Here is an 18,582-nt window from a genome sequence, read left to right on the forward strand (position 1 = left end):
AGTCCGACTGCTCTATCTCAGCCCGTTGCTATGCGCGCTATATACGTCATGGCGCCAGAAGGGCAAGGAAACGAGCATGCGCAGAAAGACCAGAATGAACTTAAAGAGGAATGAGTGTATACAAGTGCGAGAAATTCTTTCACTGGGAATTAGAAAGGGAATAAACCACCCCCTTTAATCGGATTGAATTTTCAATCACATTGGCCATTTTCATTCTGAATTAGGTGTTTACAAGATCACTTTTAATAGGAATGAACTTTCATTTCAGGTGACCTACTTTGGATTAACAACGGTGAATTTGCTGAAAGGTGACAAGCTGACATGCCTGATAAACTCACAAAATCAACTTTAATTGACTACAGCTGCTATAATGATGTAAAGTAATAAAGGCCAACTTGTACTGGGGACACCTGGACACCTTGTGGCATGTGCTATGTTTATTCTTCTCCGTCTGATGAATCAACGGAGAGGAAATGCTGAAAACAGGAGGCGCCTACGACGTCTTCTAGTTCTGATCGGTTTTGTTCGGGTAAGTCGATTTGTTTAAATATTTTGACGCTGTATTCAACTGAGTCGCTGATGAGTTTACGCTAGTCCAACTATCTGTTGTTTGTTCCAATTGTACAGTAACAAATTGTTTTCGAAAACGTGCCAAAGTTGCTGACTTTGCAAGGTGTTCTGGGAAATTTCATCTTCCACTTCGTTGAAAGTGTGGGTCGGGGCTCCCTTTGAATTTAGGACTGATTTAAAGTGTTAGAAACCACTAAACGTGACCGCGCACAACCAATATTTCTAGGGGAAGTGTGGGCATTGGAACAGGCCCTTACAGTGAACAGGGTCTCAAAACAACACTCACATGTTACCGCTGAGTGTTACACTGGGATTGTGTCAGGAGGGGATCTCTCCACGGCCACTACGGACAGGAGACAAAATAACTCTGAGTCTGAGGAGCAGCACAGCAAGCCCAGCCATGGTTAATGTGTCCCTGTTAACATCTAGCAACACTCGCCATGCAGATGACACACTGAGAAGATCACGATACAGATTTCACCTTTCAGATGTTGATTAAAGGCGTAAAACAGTAAACAGTGACTTTTTCAATGACAACGCTTCACAGAGGAACAACAGTGACATGTGTGTTACACATGAGCAAACACAGAGCAGAGCTGCCTCTCGCATGCTACTGCCCTCCTTCCTGCATTCCTCAGGGCCGCTGTGGGGGGAGAGTTTAATGGATGGAGGTCAAAGGTCACTTCCTGTGCACTGATTAATTGAGATTTGCCATAAGGAGCTGAGCATTAAGGGATCAACAGAGCATGTTTGGCAGAAAACAGATTTGTGGTTCACCCTGTAAAAAGATGAGCAGATAAACTACATATGTTTTCTTCTTCACCCAGAGAATCATTCAAACACTTCTGGGGCTTTTAACACGAGGAATGACATTCGGGGAGATTTGATAGAGATCCCTATCCTACAAAAGTAGCATGTGAGAAAATTGGTGACATGTGAGGCAATGAAAAACTTGTGCTTCTACCAAGTTTCCCTCGGCGTCTCTGACAGTGTTCAGCAGGAGACACTGATGGGTGGAACATTTACTTGTCCCTGACACAGAACTAATATTGTGTGCCAGATGCCTCAGACGGACATCTGTGAGAGAGACATGAGGAAACTTCAGGGAGAGGAGCGGGACAGGCCGACGTCCTGCTCCGTCTCAATACTCTCCTCTGATGGACTTGTAGTTCTCAAATATAATATGAAAGCCAGAGTTACATCAGTTTATCAGTTTGCTAATCAGTAAAGTTTGGAAATCTAACGAGCTGACTTTCAGCATGAGGCGACCATAAAATACTTTGGACATGGTTGGCAGACTTCACTGCAGGGTGTTAGGCAAACATGAATACTACTTCACCAGCCGCTACATGTTGACAGTCGAGAGGGCAAAGAAAACACAGTGATCATTAGCTTCAGTGTGGACTGAGTGCAGCTGATGTTTATCTTGGTCGAGGAAACTTAGGGCACTGTCACAGGATTTACTGTCCCCGTAAACTACATCCTTACATTTCTCATTTTAACTGAGTTTGGCTCTACACAGCAGACTGCAGAATAAATGTGCCTCGCTTACTGTTTATTGATAGATGTGCATTTTTGTCTTTTTTGCCTCTTCAGACACACAAATTTCCAAGCTCAAGACATGCGGGATTTTACCTGGCAACATAGTGCTAATTGTCTACTTGTCAAGAGTGTTGTGTCAAGGCGAATTTATACTTGTGCGTCAGCTCTCAGACCCTACGCTGTAGCCTACGCCGATGTGAGCATTTATTTTTGGGCAGTGGTGTGTCTGTGTCAGACAGAGCTATAAATTTTAGTTGATTCAAAACACATGTTAAACACATATTCAACACACGTTAAACACACATTAAACATGGCTTAATAGAGACACTTTCAAACACAAGAACACAAATCAGCTTCACTATAACTCGCAGCATTCACAGACAAACACTTGTCTTTATCTGGACACATTTTCCCCACAAATACAACATGCTAACGTTATTAGCACAAGCCTATGGCATTTTACATTGTATAAATTAGCCTAGCAGCTAGCAGAGATTTCCTCTGCTCATATGAAGCCAGGATAAATCACACACACGACTTAACATGCTATTTTTGTGGAGGCTTTATTGTCCTCACAATTTATTGTTTCTTATCGGTGAAATTAAAGTAAGTAAAAGTTTTGTTTCCACTGAGGGAAATGGTTTCAGCTTACAGAAATAAACAGGAAGTCTATTTCGTTTCTGAGGAGGTCAGGCTATGGTGTAGGGCACGGCATCGATTCAACGCAGAAGTGTAAATCTTGCTTCAGGCTTCTTTTTTAACAGCAAGTCAAAGAAGAAGAAAGAAGGAGAAAGCCTGGGTTAACAGAGCAAATAACCACCTTTGTGGTATCGGTTATCTCTGACTGGGGCTTTAGGCTTTGTCGAGCAGCTAGCGCAAAGAGAGCCTGGCTCTGTCCGACCTGCTTCATGGTGCAGCCCTCTGGACCTGCTCATTATTATGTTCATTGGTTGTCTTGAAGATGCATTAAATTCAAGTCTTAACTTGGGCAACAAACTCAGTAAATTAATCTGTGTACATTGTATATGTGTATTTGTGTATGCGATAAAAACAGTCACAAAAGGTCACAGTATAGTGTGCCATAATAAACGTCATAAAAACTGTTATAGTATCTGATGTGTTGACGTGCGTCTCAGTATCCGGAAACCGTCTCACACTTTGCGGTGTGTATACATAAGGAGCCTCAGTAACCAGTCACATGCTGACCAGATGTAAACTAGGTAACACACAGACACACACACACACACACACACACCCAGATGGTAAAGTACGTCCTGCCCTCTCATTTCATATTCAATTAGCAGAATCAAAGAAGGACGAAGACCTGACCTACTGTATGTTGTGTGTGTAATGGGAAATGACATAATGAGGGGCATATGGCCACATAGAGTGAGGAAGAGGAAGGGAACAGAGGGAGGGGCAGAGAGGACGATTCACTGATCAGCGTTTCAGCTACATTCACTCAGGTGTTTAAATGTCTATAAGTTCAATTAATAGAGTTAATAAACCCTTCTTAGGGCCGACGTCACGATGACATCATGTTATCACCTGGAGGTGCAGCTGCCTCTCCCCCACAGGGCTGTAGGCTCCATAGGAGTGTTAAAATGTGTTTGTCTTGTTGTGTTATTGGGAGCCAGAATAGAAGGAGTCATGGCTCAAAACCAGCCGCCACTGCCCGTCAACAAAAACAAAGATGGTTAAATGTGATAAGACCAAAGGACTGGACGGAGGCCATCATCAAAAATGCTCACCAATGCAGCGCACACTTCTTATCAGGTTAGGGAGAAAGTATTTCCTGTTGTAGGGATGAATAAGGTTATGTGTATTAAGGGTTATCATGTCCACCTCATCAGAAACTGGGGAGGGATTAAGAGGAATATTGGATTTGACTTTATGTGTTAGTGTCAGAACTGGTGCCGCCACAATGACAAAATTCTCCTTTTGGTAATCAGTGCTGGTTGAATGTTTTACAAACAACGTTATCGGTGGCACTTGACTCCGATAGTGGCTGAAGGCTGCACAGCTTCCACCAGTCACACGGGGACATATGTCATTGACCAGAGCTGAGGAAGGGAGGAGCTGATCAGTGGGTGCAGCTCAAGCGGCAACGTCAAGGGCTGGAAAATTAAGCCAACGCAGAAGTGCCAAAAACTGCAGTTCCTCTGACGTCCACTTGAGGCTGGCTCCAAAAGTGAGTCAGTCCTCACAGGCCTCCATGTTGAAATGTCAAACTTTACAGCAGAAATAAACATGTTTACAGTCTGATACTTAAAACAGTTTTGGTCTCTATAGCTAATTTCCTGTTTACACTTTATTAAGGTTTGAAGTTACGCATGATTAAGGACGGGCTGCTTTGAGTGACAGATTGTCTGCAGATAGTGTCTTCGATTTCTCAGTACGCTCCAACTCTCGCTCCTCCACAGCTCCAGCCTTGTGTCAAAATATGGTCACTTCTGGCTTTAAAACAACAAGATGGCGACGGCCAAAATGCAGAACTCGAGGCTTAAAACAGGAGTCCACAAACCAATAGGTGACGTCACGGAAGCTACGCCCATCACTTTTACAGTCTATGGTACGGCTCTCTTCTACTGTATGAATTTTTGGGCTGAACTGCAACAACGGGAGCCTGCTGTGTAAGCGAAAGTCAAGGTAAACTATAGTCCGTGACTGGATGACTGCCTGCCACTTCCTGTTTCAAATTAAAGTCGTTTGCTCCCACACACTTGTGTCTGCTTTTTCCTTTCTGGCCAGACAGAGAGCTTCATTTCATCAATCATTTCTTTACTTCTAAAGACATTACTCAACATTTCTGTAAATGTGCCCATGTAAGCCACTTAGCTTAACTTTCCATGTGCAGTCCCAACAGTATTGACCAATCAAGTTTGAGTGGTGAGTAACAGTCCATGTGGAGAGGCAGAAGGCATTGGGCAAAATGCAATTGCACAACCCATCGGCTTAACTGCCTTTATACTGCAATTAAAGACATGAGTCAGTGGTTTGGTACACAGTGCACTGCAGTGAAAACCTGAGAATAAGGCCCCATTTTCTAGTGATTAAATCGCAAATTGTGAATCAAGCAGGATTGTGAAAGAATACCACCGCTGACAGGAGCACTGCTGGGAAAGTGCACAGACTTTAACTGCATAAACAGAGGTCACAACACAGGGTAAGACACACAGAGGTTGTGTAGTAGGAGGCTGGAGGGGCTAAAGAGACACCAACATGCATCCACTCCAGTCTGCCGCAGTCTGGGACGTCGCCGTGTTTCAGGAAGTCATTTGTTCTGCAGCGACAACATGCACATCAGCTTCAGACTGATGTGTGACTCTGCCACTACATCACACTGGTTGTCTCCAGTCAGCTCACACTCACACAGTCACTACAGCCTCCACAACACCTGCTCCAAACTATTTCCATTCAGCCGAACAGACACACAGGTTTATTTTGGAAATACTGGAGTCACAGCCCAGTCGAGCCGACTGTAGCCCGCTCAGATTAAACGGAAATTTTTCACAACTTAATTGCATTTCTACTGTAGTGTTTCAGAACAAGTCATTTTGGGGGAGAACGCAGAGATAAACAGCCTGTACCAAATACAGTATGCACAACATGATACAGGTAGGCTACTGGAAGATGACAGGAAGTACAGGAAATGAACAGAAAATATAATTATACTGGAACATCCCTTTGCTTATGTCTTATACAACAAAAAGCAACAGAGTCAATAATTCAGGAAATATTAAATATCTTGACTGCTGCAGCCTGAAATCAAAACAGATACGAGCTTTTAGGATTCGATGGTGGAAGTAGTCACTCCTTTACTTTAGTTATAGTCACACTACTACGATGTAAAAATACTCAATTTTCAAGTAAAGTCCTGCATTCACATGTTTTACTTCAGTGAGTCATTTGGTTTTATCAGCAACATGTGCGCATGGTATAAATAATGAAAGTACTCATTAAGTACTCATTAAGGCACCGCATACTACCTGCTCAGGTAATGAACTGCTCAGGTACACTGTACACTACATGCTCAGGTAATGAACTGCTCAGGTACACTGTACACTACCTGCTCAGGTACACTGTGCACTACCTGCTCAGGTACCCTGTACACTACCTGCTCAGGTACACTATACACTACCTGCTCAGGTACCCTGTACACTACCTGCTCAGGTACACTGTGCACTACCTGCTCAGATACACTGTACACTACCTGCTCAGATACACTGTACACTACCTGCTCAGGTACACTGTACACTACCTGCTCAGGTACACTGTACACTACTTGCTCAGGTACATTGTACACTACCTGCTCAGGTACAATGTACACTACTTGCTCAGGTACACTGTACACTACCTGCTCACGTACAATGTACACTACCTGCTCAGGTACACTGTACACTACCTGCTCAGGTACACTGTATACTACCTGCTCAGGTACACTGTGCACTACCTGCTCAGGTACACTGTACACTACCTGCTCAGGTACACTGTACTCTACTTGCTCAGGTACACAGTATACTATTATTACAGACTCTGCGGTGGTTCCAAAAAGAGGAGCAGCTTCAGTAGTGTGGAATAAACTCATTCAGCGGCTCCTCTGGCAGCAGCACAGCGTCTCTCCCTCTCCTCTTTCACAGTGCGCACACAGAAATCGTGTAATATGATGATATTATTTTAGAGCCATATCGTCCACCCCTAGTCCGTTAAATAGCAAGTAAGAGGAAAAATATGTGTTTTTGATTTTTGGGTGAACTGTCCCTTTAAACAATGATAACAGAGAAAGTGAGGTTGTCCTCTTAACGTGACTGGCACTGTGGCGCACAGCCCCCGACCCTCACTGGGCAGCTTATGTCATTGTTTTGGAAAAGCTCGGTTTACAGCAGGAGTTTTACACACTCTGTTTTAGTCTGGCAGCAGGGAGAGGAGGCTCTAAGTAGACGTACTCTAAAACACCAGAGGTGTTGTTCTGATGTGCTGCTGACAGCTGTTGCCACCAGTATGTTACCAGCAACTCCCCAAAGTGTTTTCAGATAGGCAACAGTTAACTCTATTGTAGGGCTGACCAGAAAGGTCATTAGTCTGCGAGATTTCATTGGTCGCTTAGTCGCAGAAAAAGAAAATGTGAGCTGCACCTCGTCAAAATACATCCAAACCTGTATGACTGGACCATGTGTGACTTTACTTTGAAAGGACAGACACAGGAAGTGTCCACGCTCAGCAGTCAGACATATTAATGAAGGTTCATTAGTACGGTTTGTATTTCTCTGTAATGTAGCACAGTGTTAACAATGTTACTGATACTATTCTTTCTCACACCTTCAACTCAAACCACCAAAATATATCATTTAATCATTACATTCATATCAGAAACATGCAGGAGACTAGTCCACTGATGGACCCTGATGACGGGGGCAGAGCTCCTTTATTTAAATACTAGCTGGTTACACAAGCGTTGAGAAAGTAGCAGCAGATGCATTTACCTATCTGTGGACGTATCTGCAGTTGGCTTAATAAAAACACGTGACGTAAACGAGACTGTTGATGCTGACTTCCAAAGCAAAGTGGCTCTCCGGGGAACACAGCAGTCACTGGAAGCTAATTTGCCCAGAAAGACAAACTGTCAACCAAAGAGCTGACCCTTAATCTTTTGGGTGTATTTCTCCTCCTTTATATTTAGCCTTGACAAAACACTAGCAACAGGCTGCTGGTTTGGAAAGACATCATATTTCGTAGCGAATCCAAATATCACTACACCAAGGCACGGCCAAGAAATCCAACTCTGTATGCTGCACTTTAATCTTGTGTTCACAAAACTATAATTAGGTCTGCAGGACTCAGGCCCATGGCTGCTCGCAGTGGACATGGAAAGAAAGGGGGCTGCCGTTCACTTCCCTCCTTCCCCTCCTCTTCCCCTTCTGCTTTGAGGAGTCAAATTGGTTCCAGATGCATTCTCTCACGGCTAGCCGCCATAACCGAATCACAACATGAAAGAGACAAGTTTCGCAAAAACTCGAAAGAGAAGTATGGAACGTATGGAATTTCTACACAAAATAAGCGCAGGGAGGAAGTTGGAGGAGAAGCCATTATCATCCAATGGGCAAAACCTCCCGATCGCCCTCCCACACTATTTACACACCTTTTTGGATTTTCTGGGACCTTTATTGCCGTCACGTTGGGAGACAATGTGCACCCCAAATGAGGATCTAAAGAGCTGTGTTTCTTTCATGTTCCTGGCAGATGTGTCAGACAGAAAAAACTGTACAAAGTAATATTTAGCCAGAGCAAATCCACATCCTGCACCCATATGGAGCGAACATCAAAGACCTACCCACCAGCATGTTAGACCAATTTATAACCCTGCCCATGGAGCCCCTTTGGATAAAACACCCACTAAAGGAGGCGAGGATACACACTGGCCAAAGTGATAGCAAAGAGAGGCAACAGCTTGAAGGTCTCTTGAGAAGACGTCTCGCCAAATGGCTCAACACTGTAGCAACAAAGTGCAAAGTGGCAGCTCCATGTTGACTCAGCCAATTAACAAGTGAAAGCATTTCCATGGCCAGTTGTCCTGCAGCACCAACACACACCTCTGTGTTTGTCTAACAAGTCCCAGTGAATTAATTAGCACCCTGAAAAGCCAACACACTATTCAGACAGACACATATTGCTTACATGCTGCTCTTTCTGTCAGCGGCCAGACTCCACTGAAACACAAGGCAGTTTTATTTCCTCTTGCTCACCTCAGAAACTAGTGAATTTAGGATTTGGGATTAAATCTTCAGCCTTGATAATCACATATCAGTCTTTGTTGTTAATTAAAATAACTTTCTGCTCAATGCTTGCAAGTGCTTGCTATTTTGGAGACATTAAAATATGGGAATACTGTTAAAACAGGAGGTATTTTATGTAATTAAATGTGTTTTGAGGTTTGGGGTGGATGCCGAATTGCAGAACACGTCCTAATGTTTCATTAAATGTGTTAATAATTATTCATAGAAACTGCGCACATTTGCCAACAACCAAAAAGGCGTAAAAGTGTTAAATTCTTAAAGGAGTTTCGCATGTAACGGTCCCTTCTCACTTTTTTCCGATCCGCTATGTCAGCTCTGTTTCTCTCCTCTCCCCGGCGATTTGTCACACAAGCAACCGAGCAAATCTACTTTAAAAAGCTACTATAGTCTACCAGCAGTCAAGTTACGTTATTAACATGAGGAACCCGGCGTCCTTTGGTTTATTAACTGCGCCATAAAACTTCAAAAAGATTTTCCTGTTGTCAGAAAACGCTACACAGGATGCTAACCCCAGAGGTTCCCCCGGACCGACAGAGCTCATGCTAGCACTCAATCCAAAAATGATTAATTCACCGTTGCTTTGCTTTTCGGCGAATATACCACCACTAAAAACTTTTCAAGTATATCAAAGGTCCACTCTTTAATTCGGCGTGCAATACATACTCTAAACATGCCTGAATTTTAATTTTCACAATAGTTTTTTCCCGTTATTCCCACAGTCAGCTCACACATAGACGCGCCAGGGTGGGCGGTAGCTAGCATTGTCAAGGAGATAAAACGTACAGGTTTTGTTTTATAAAGTGCAGGCTGCTTGATATTTTGTCACCCGAATTTACCAGAGGACTTCACTGATTCACAAGACATCTTAAAGTCTACTCTGCGATGTGGTGAAGCTCACTTACAAGTAAGGCAACGTAAAATTGTAAGATTTGCAAAGGGAGTTTGGCGCGATGCTCTCACCGCTTAGAACCTATGGAGCCAACAGGATGCCAGCTGTCAGTGGATCAACAAGTTAGTCCCGAGCTGCAGCGCTGCAAAGAGCCGATGGCTTTAAGCTTGAATTGTACACTGTTGTGTTATTTCTCACAGAAATGCATTACAGACATATGACACACAGCTGAAGGCACACACACACACACACTCTCTCTCTCTCTCTCTCTCACACACACACACACACACACACACACACACAGACTCACCCTGAGCTCGGAGCGGCTGGCAGTAAAAGTTTACGGCGAGGAAGAAACTGATTATCTGGAAACACACACGCATCTTATTGAAATCCTAAAGTGCATCGTGGATAAGAAGACATAGAAAACACTGGTGCTGTGACATGCTCCATGAATCCCTGTTAACTCTCTCTCTCTCTCTCTCCAGGTCTTGTGTGTGGACCGCAGAGGACATGCGCAGAACGACACCGGTTAACGGTGACCACCCTGTGAGGCTGCACAGATCACCACTCTCATGTTTTACTACATCTGATACTAAGAATACAAGATTGGGATTTTAAAACACAACAAACAGACTTACTTTAGATATTTAATCCTTGTACTGGAGGATGTTTGTCATTTTATTCACTTTAATAAGCTGCTGCAAGCACACAGTGTAGGGGAGACCGGGGACAGTTGAGACACTGTTTGCAATTTTCCCAATTAATCAAATAAAAGACATTTATATGCTGGAAAATACAATTTGCTAAAGGTCGAAACCACAAAAGCTCTCTGGTGCCCACTCAGCTACGGATCAGCAGGAGGAGAGCTCGTTATCTCTATGCAGCCAGCTGCCACAACGAACAGCTCATGGAGTTTGCGTTAATATCCTTTATGAAGCGTTCAAGCTCTATTCGCACAGCTCTGTGTGGAGTTGCATGTTCTCCCCGTGTCAGTGTGGGTTTCCTCCAGGTGCTCCGGCTTCCTCCCACAGTCCAAAGACATGCAGGTTAATTGGTGACTCTAAATTGTCCGTAGGTGTGAATGTGAGTGTGAATGGTTGTCTGTCTCTATAGCCCCTTTTACACTGCCAGATTTTCGGCAAATGTTGGACCGTTTTGCCGGCAAGCTGCAAGCGTTTAGGGAGGGCCTGTTGAAGACTTGTGGGAGGAGCTGTTGATGACGGCGCACGTGCGAGCCACTGAGCGAGTAGCAAGAGGGAAACACAAACCTGACAGACACTGTAAAGATGAGCAACTGGGGAGACAAGGAATTGCGCGCCCTCCTTGCCCTCGCAAACGAAGAGGCCATTAACCGCCAGATGACGGGGACGGTGAAGAATGGGCCGACTTATGAGAGAATCACTGAAGGACTGACCAGCCGCGGCTTCCCTCCCACGTCACTGCACTCCCTGATTTTGTTTTTATACTGCCAATGCTGAAAAAAGACTGATTGGGCTTTCCTGCAAATTTGCACAACTCCTGTCTAAAAAGGGCTTATGTGTCAGCCCTCCCATGACCCCCAACAGGATAAGCCGTTACGGAGATGAGTAAATATAAAATAGATATTAGAGAGGGAAATATGATGTATCACATACAGTAAAAAGGCTCTTTGCTTATTTATTTAAAGATGTTTTTCATGTGACAGAAGGTCATGTTCATAAATGTGTAACATTGAATCTGAGCTCATTTAAAGGTTTGAAGTGTGATGAAAGACTGAATGACTTTAGAACTGTTATTTCATTTTGTCATAGCTTTGATTTCTGTGTTTCCCTGGAAACAAAAGAAGAATAAATAACAACAAACAAAAGAAACACCAATATAAAAACACTGGTTGGCGAAACTGTTATTTTAAATATTGGTGTCAGTGTCCAGAGTTTCAAGTGCAATTAGAAAGTTAATTTGTACATTTTATTATTGTTTTATAAAGTAAATTTACTGTATGATCTTCTGAAGAAGGGAATTTGAATTTTTTTTTTATCGATTATTGATTTTTATGCTTATTATAACACGTGCGCAACAAGTTACTTAAAGTATATTAGCACATATTTATATCTTATTTTTCACCATTAGCTCGATTGTTTATTTGTATTTTGGTAATTAACATGCAGCACTTTGACTGTTGAGCTGCAGCGGGGGGGCGGCCGCCTTGCGCACCAAACAGTGTTGTGCAGCAACGTGTTACTAGTGATGGCCAAATGAAGCCTCATGAAGCATTTTCTTTATTTTCTGAGCCCACTAGATGGCGCTTTTTGTTCAACAAAAGGTTGAAAGCACACTTGATTTCCATTCTTTGAGGCTCTCTCTTAAAACCATGAGCGCCATCTAGTGGGCTCAGAAAATAAAGAAAATGCTTCATGAGGCTTCATTTGGCCATCACTACATGTTACAAGCAGGGGCTTAAATAAAGACCCTGGGGTGGAGGGGCCCACAGAGAGCGGGCCCTTGCAAGAGATTCAGATTGCCACCTTGGAAATATTCCTGTGTTCAAAGAGGAATGATTAAAAACAGAAAATTAATTTAAAAATATGTTTTCTTTTTTTTAGTAAGCAGATATGTAAAACAAAATTATATGCTTTTTTCTCTGTGAGCTATAAAATCTATAAACACGCTATAAAAACTATTCAATTTAAATTAGTAATTTCTTACTCTTTTTGATATTTTTGTCAGCAACGCAGTGGTGACTGCTGGGTAATATGTGTGTTAATGTTGTCCAGTGTCAAGTCTCTCTTTGAGTCGAGACCATACGTGCACGATAGTGTGCACTGGGGCCCTTTGGAGCCTGCTCTCTGTGGCCTTCCCTGTTTAAATAAAGGTTATGATCATGATACAAAGTTCCAGCTTTTGAATATTCAAAGTTGGTTTTTTAAGATAAACAGTGGGTGGCACTTCATTCATTCATTCATAGAATTAAATAAAGGTCATTCATATTTTGAGAAATATTTAATGCATGTGTGAAGAAGTTTTATGCACACACAGGATATATAATTTGCACGTGATAAATTAGAAATATTTTGTGCAGGAATATTTTCACAAAGTCGTCTGATCCCCAATCTTCGTGTGCGACACTGAATTTACTGTACAGATTGAAGGCTGCTGGAAACGACTTGACCGCCCCCTGCTGCTGCTGCTGCCGCCTGATCTCATCCACTTTCCAGGTGAAGCGCAGTTCATGTCGAATGCGCCTATCGTTATTAACCACAGATTTCGTCTCTCTTATTCTAAACATCTTACTATAAAGCACTGAACCTCTGTCTGTACGTGTGTCCTTTGTATATCTCAAAAACTGTTCATCTGTAATTCTACACTTGGCACACACACACACACACACACACACACACACACACACACACACACACACACACACAGTATAATTATGGCACCAGGGCCACAACACAAAGTTGTGTAACCAGTGGTTCCCGCTATTTACCATGGAGACTCTGGACCATCATCAAGGTCTTCATCTCAACCTCCAGAAACCCAGAGGCTCCTCACATAGAGCATGTCGAATGTAAGGGACTCTGAGGATTCTGAAAATACCAAACCGTGACCATATTTCTACCACAGGCTGTAAGAGTGAGTGCCAGCGTCGCCAACAGCAGTGTTACAGAATCTTTACAATATCAAGCAGACATTCTTCTGCCCCTGTCCAGGCCTGCAGGACCCGTGAACTCTACTCAGCCTCTTTAAGTGATATCTGTTCTTTGTGTATCACACACTCGTTGTACTTAGACATGACAGTTGGCTGTAAAGGGTTCGTAGTTTCATCCTTCATGGTTCATGTTACTTATATAGAGTCTGCAGTGACCTGCTTTCACTATAAAAGGACCAACCCTGAAGATCTCAAAGCACGGCTGCAGCACGATCCACTTTCCAACAGATGCTCAGTACGCTCCAGAGTCACTGTTGTGCCAGGAGAAATACAGCTGGTCTCGTTAATGAAATGTTCGGAAATGTGTTGGTAAATTTGCACGTAAAAATCCTCAGTACTAAAAACCTACACCGGATTCATGAACACCGCGGAAAACATGGACTTGATCGTAGGCACTTGTGTGTGTTCATGAATGTCAATTAATCGGAAATTCACAGTGTGCTACTGTTAGTTAGAAATTAGCATACACCCCCGCCCATGATCAAAGTCTTGGAAGGAGGTAACAGGTGCCCTTAGCTAGTGATGGCCTAGTCTGAGTGGGCGGAAGTTCACTGCATAGATCAGCCTCTCATTGGGCGGAATGAGCCACCCGCTGAAGTCCCACCCTACCACCTCCGGTTGTGTAGCAGTTTTCAAGCGCACCGTTGCTGTGGCACCGCCAAGAACAATTGTGATTGGCTGAAAGAAATAAAAAAAGCCAGGGCGTTTTTTTTCTCCAATCTTAAAGTGAGAGTCGGCGCAGCCAGACCTTTCTTTTCTTGAGAAAGGTCTGGTGAGCGAGACTAGTGATGGCCAAATGAAGCCTCATGAAGCGTTTTCTTTATTTTCTGAGCCCACTAGATGGCACTTTTTGTTCAATTGCCATTCTTTGAGCCTCTCACTTTAAGCCATGAGCGCCATCTAGTGGGCTCAGAAAATAATGAAATTACTTCATGAGGCTTCATTTGGCCATCACTACCGTTAACTCTGTCATCTGTTGTAAGAACCATCCAAAAGGTTACACGAAAAAAGCTCGACATGAAACTAGATGCATAAAAAACGCACGTGCACTCAAAAAACACAACAGCTACAGGAGGCTCCTCCCACTCACAGCTCTCTACTGCAGACGAGCGCATTGCTTGCATCATCGGAGAGACCGTTTAAAAATGACAAGCAACTTTTATGTGCAGTATGTTATTTACACAGGCACTATGAGCAGTCAGGTTTTGTTAGTAACTACAAAAAGGTCGGAGCTACTAACATATGAATGCTGAAATACGAGTAAATTTCCTTCTGTGAACAGTTTACACACAAATTCGTTCTGTTCATGTTTCATGAATGAGACCCAGTGTTTTTACAACATGTCAGTTTGAACCTACTTTATATAATATGTGAAATACATTTACATCATGAGGATTCATTGTAACTCTATCTTGTGAATAAAGTTGGGTAATGGCTTTGGAAGGGTTTAACCCCTGGCCTCATAGAAGAGTACAAGCCTTTGGGAAAGTGGTTGTCACATTCATTTATTGTGTAATGTCATCAGACTGCTGTGCACAGACACAATATAAAGACAAAAACAAGTAAGTCGGAACATTGCAGCTGGAGCCAGATCTTATTTGCGTTTGTGTTTTTCCCCGGGATCAGCTAAATGTCAACTGACAAGGCGCACAAAGAGCGGAGGCCGGTCGTGTTTCTGTTCTCAGTTAATATAAAATGTGGTTTGAATTTTTTTACGGCTTTCATGAGCCTGTGGTGTTTTCAACCCAGGCTGGTAAAAAACAGGAAACAGAGACAAGAAAGAAACATTTCTGACTGGCTCATTATTGTAGCTGGGTATCAGCAGTGCGGCTCTTTGAAGCCTGATAACACCCACACTCACGCAACAGTATTAATATACGGCTATCTGTTCACCATTAATTATGATGGTGATCGACAGTCATTCATCCTTATTTCTTTAATACATTTAGATTAAGGTGTGAGCTCACCTCCAGTGATGTCACAGCAGGTGTTGAGCTGATGGAAACCACCTGCTGTGACATCACTGACTGGCCTTTTGCCAGAAGTGAAGCATGCTGGGTTTCCCGCCTACAGAGAGCAGCTGGGCACCAGTGATCTGCCCTTTGTGATTGTCACGATCAAAGTCCAACTGTTGCTTGGTACCAGAGGGACTTTAATAGTATGTAAAATGGCCCCTGTGCGTTTGTAACTTTTACTTTCTTGTACAACTAGACTTGCAAATGTGTGGTGACGCTCTGTCTTTGTTCAGTTATAATGATGTGTGTTAAGATGGCCACTAGCTGCAGCCTCTAAGGGCCCTTTTAAAAGACCTATAGCACACGGTCTAAGGCGGAATTTATACTTCGGCATTGAATCGACGCCACTATAGCATTGGCTCTGCGTCAACATGGAGCCTACACCGTTACCTACACTGTCAAGTTTCATATCAAACCACTTTTGTTAAACGGCATCCATGACCTCCTTCCAGGCCTTTGATCTACCTGTCCCTGTCACACCAGTAACGATAAAAAATAATAACGTATCATATAAGGGGCGGTACACATGGAGCGTTTTTCGGGCCCTTAAATTCAGTCTTCTTTCAGCATTGGCAGTATAAAAACAAAATCGGGGAGTGCAGCAAAATGCCGCCTACCTACTTTTGTTTATACAGAATGAGCCTTTTTCGGGGCAATGGGGGGCGTGAGCAAGTAACAAAACGTGTAGCTCAGCGTGTGACGTAAACAGTGACGTGGGAGGGAAGCCACGGCTGGTCAGTCCTTCGGCGATTCTCTTGTAAGTCGGCTCGTTCTTCACCGTCCCCATCATCTGACGGTTAATGGCCTCTTCGTTTGCGAGGACAAGGAGGGCACGCAATTCCTTGTCTCCCCAGTTGCTCATCTTTACAGTGTCTGTCAGGTTTGTGTTTCCCTCTTGCTACTAGCTGCTCGCTAATTCCTGCTATCAGCTGTTTCCTGTTTATCCACCGCCAGTGGCTCACACGTGCGGCATCATCAACAGCTCCTCCCACAAGTCATCAACAGTCCCTCCCGTTGCGGAAGGCCGCCTCGGTCTGTTTAAACCAAGAAGGTACCGCCAATATGTCGGCGGAAAATTGGGCACCTCGGATCAACTCGCCAATCCGGCTCTGTGTGTCTAAACGCTCGCACCTTGCCGGCAAAACGGCCCAACATTCGCCGAAAACCTGGCAGTGTAAAAGGGGCTAATGTAGCCGCGCAGCAGGCGCACTCAACCTCCAGAGCTTTTTTCAGGGCGCGCCGGCTGCGCCCCAAGATAAACCGAGTTCAGCTTTTTGAATGCAGCAGCGCACACCGCATGTCATGTCACAAGGAATAACCAATCACAGCCGACAGATATGTTTCCCTTCTTCCGTAAATATCAGTCTGTGATAAATATGGAAAAAGTGATCATTCGGAGCTTTACATCTGTCCCACAGACACACAAACTGCTCCTGGAAGAAGATCAGCTCTGCACTCAGGGTTTCAGGTAAATAAACTGTGATATGGTGAAAGTTGCACAATAGGCACAGACGTAGCACCCAGCGCCCAACCTCACGTTTTCCAGGCGCTTAAAGATACAGCATGTGTACAACCTCTACTAAAGCACCAACTGTTCTAAAGTGACAGAAAAAACACATTCAAAGTCGTTATTATTTTTAACCAAAAGTTCTCATCTCACTGGCAAATATTTACTTTTTCGGTTTCATTAATAATGTAGTAAAACTGAATGTGCTGGAGAGTTCACCTTTATTCATCTCAGCCGTCACACACTGCAGTGACTGTGTCGTTTCAAATAAGAAAAACATGTTCTCGTCTCCTGAGCCAGTGAAAAATAAAAGACTGTCAGATGATGCCAGCAGAGACTTCTCACACACCCCACTTTACATCAGGAAATGTAAACACCTTCATCACCAGCCAACTGCCTGTAGCCAGCGTTTTAACCACGGGGCTGGAATGCCATGTTGGCTTACTGCAGATGCAGGTGTGCCAGCAGGACGTCTGCGAGTTTAATATCGTTTCATACATTTATGTGTAAAAATAAATGAAACTATTTGGACATATAATGTATGAGCCATTCTATAGAATCCACTTACAGGTCTCTTTATTGTCTTGAAAAAACCCCCAACAAAACAGTTTGAAAACTCCGACTGCTCCGAAGAATTTGGGTCTGCAGCAACGCGGGGGGAGTTTACCTCGTACAATTAAAGATAATAGTGGATAATTAATGACATATTTACAGAATGAAGTTTATTCAGCCTTACAAACAAAAGGGAGCATATAACTCTATCATATCACACAAAACACACGTCACCTGTTAATCACACATGGAGCACTGCTACATTTAAGAAAAATAAATAAATATTTGCACGTATAGTTTCTGCATATTTCACCTGATAAATAAACACAATTTGGGCTGTATGTGTTTTTCAGATATTTAACACCATACATGAAAACATCACATAACATATGTGCACATGATGCACATGGTACGATACACCTCAGCTGTTAATGGCACTGCAAAACAAACTGATGTTTGACTCACTGATATTTGTGGATGTCTTAATGAGTGTGTTGCTGTGTGTGTGACTAAAGGTGGATTTATAGTTGTGCATCGTTTCTATGCAGAGCCTACACCGGAGTCTACGCAAGTGGCCTACGCTGTTATAAACATTTACACTAGTTTGCGCTGGGGTTTCTGTGAAGTGCTGTAAAATTTGATTGATTAAAAACACACGTTAAACACACATTAAACACACATTAAACATGGCTTAATAGAGACAATTTCAAACACAAGTACACAAATCAGCTTCACTATAACTTGCAGCATTCACAGACAAACACTTGTCTTTATCTGGACACATTTCCCCCACAAATACAACATGCTAATGTTATTAGCACAAGCCTATGGCATTTTACATTGTATAAATTAGCCAAGTGGCTAGTGGACTTTTCCTCTACTCATATGAAGCCAGGATAAATCACACACACGACTTAAAATGTTATTGTGTGGAGGCTTTATTGTCTTCACAATTTATTTTTCTTATCTGTGAAATTAAAGTAGATAAAAGCTTTGTTTCCACTGAGCTTCAATAAATAGAC

At 43.1% G+C, this 18,582-nt stretch overlaps 1 protein-coding gene and 1 long non-coding RNA gene across 2 annotated transcripts in view; both read right to left on the reverse strand.

Moving 5' to 3' along the window:
• The window catches only part of reck (reversion-inducing-cysteine-rich protein with kazal motifs), a 101,708-nt gene extending 91,389 nt beyond the window's left edge, over positions 1-10,319 (reverse strand). Inside the window, exon 1 of the mRNA XM_050056071.1 lies at positions 10,106-10,319. Within this exon, the coding sequence (XP_049912028.1) occupies positions 10,106-10,178 (73 nt within the window). The 5' untranslated portion in view covers positions 10,179-10,319. The remainder of the gene's footprint in view (positions 1-10,105) is intronic.
• Positions 6,048-6,618, reverse strand: LOC126397386 (uncharacterized). The gene is made up of 3 exons (XR_007570657.1): positions 6,494-6,618; positions 6,326-6,373; positions 6,048-6,117 (listed from the first exon to the last, which is right to left on the reverse strand). It is a non-coding gene; the product is annotated as an uncharacterized LOC126397386 (long non-coding RNA).
• Positions 10,320-18,582: the final 8,263 nt, after the last annotated feature.

Source organism: Epinephelus moara, chromosome 11 (genome assembly GCF_006386435.1).
Source record: "Epinephelus moara isolate mb chromosome 11, YSFRI_EMoa_1.0, whole genome shotgun sequence".
Lineage (NCBI taxonomy): Eukaryota > Metazoa > Chordata > Actinopteri > Perciformes > Serranidae > Epinephelus > Epinephelus moara.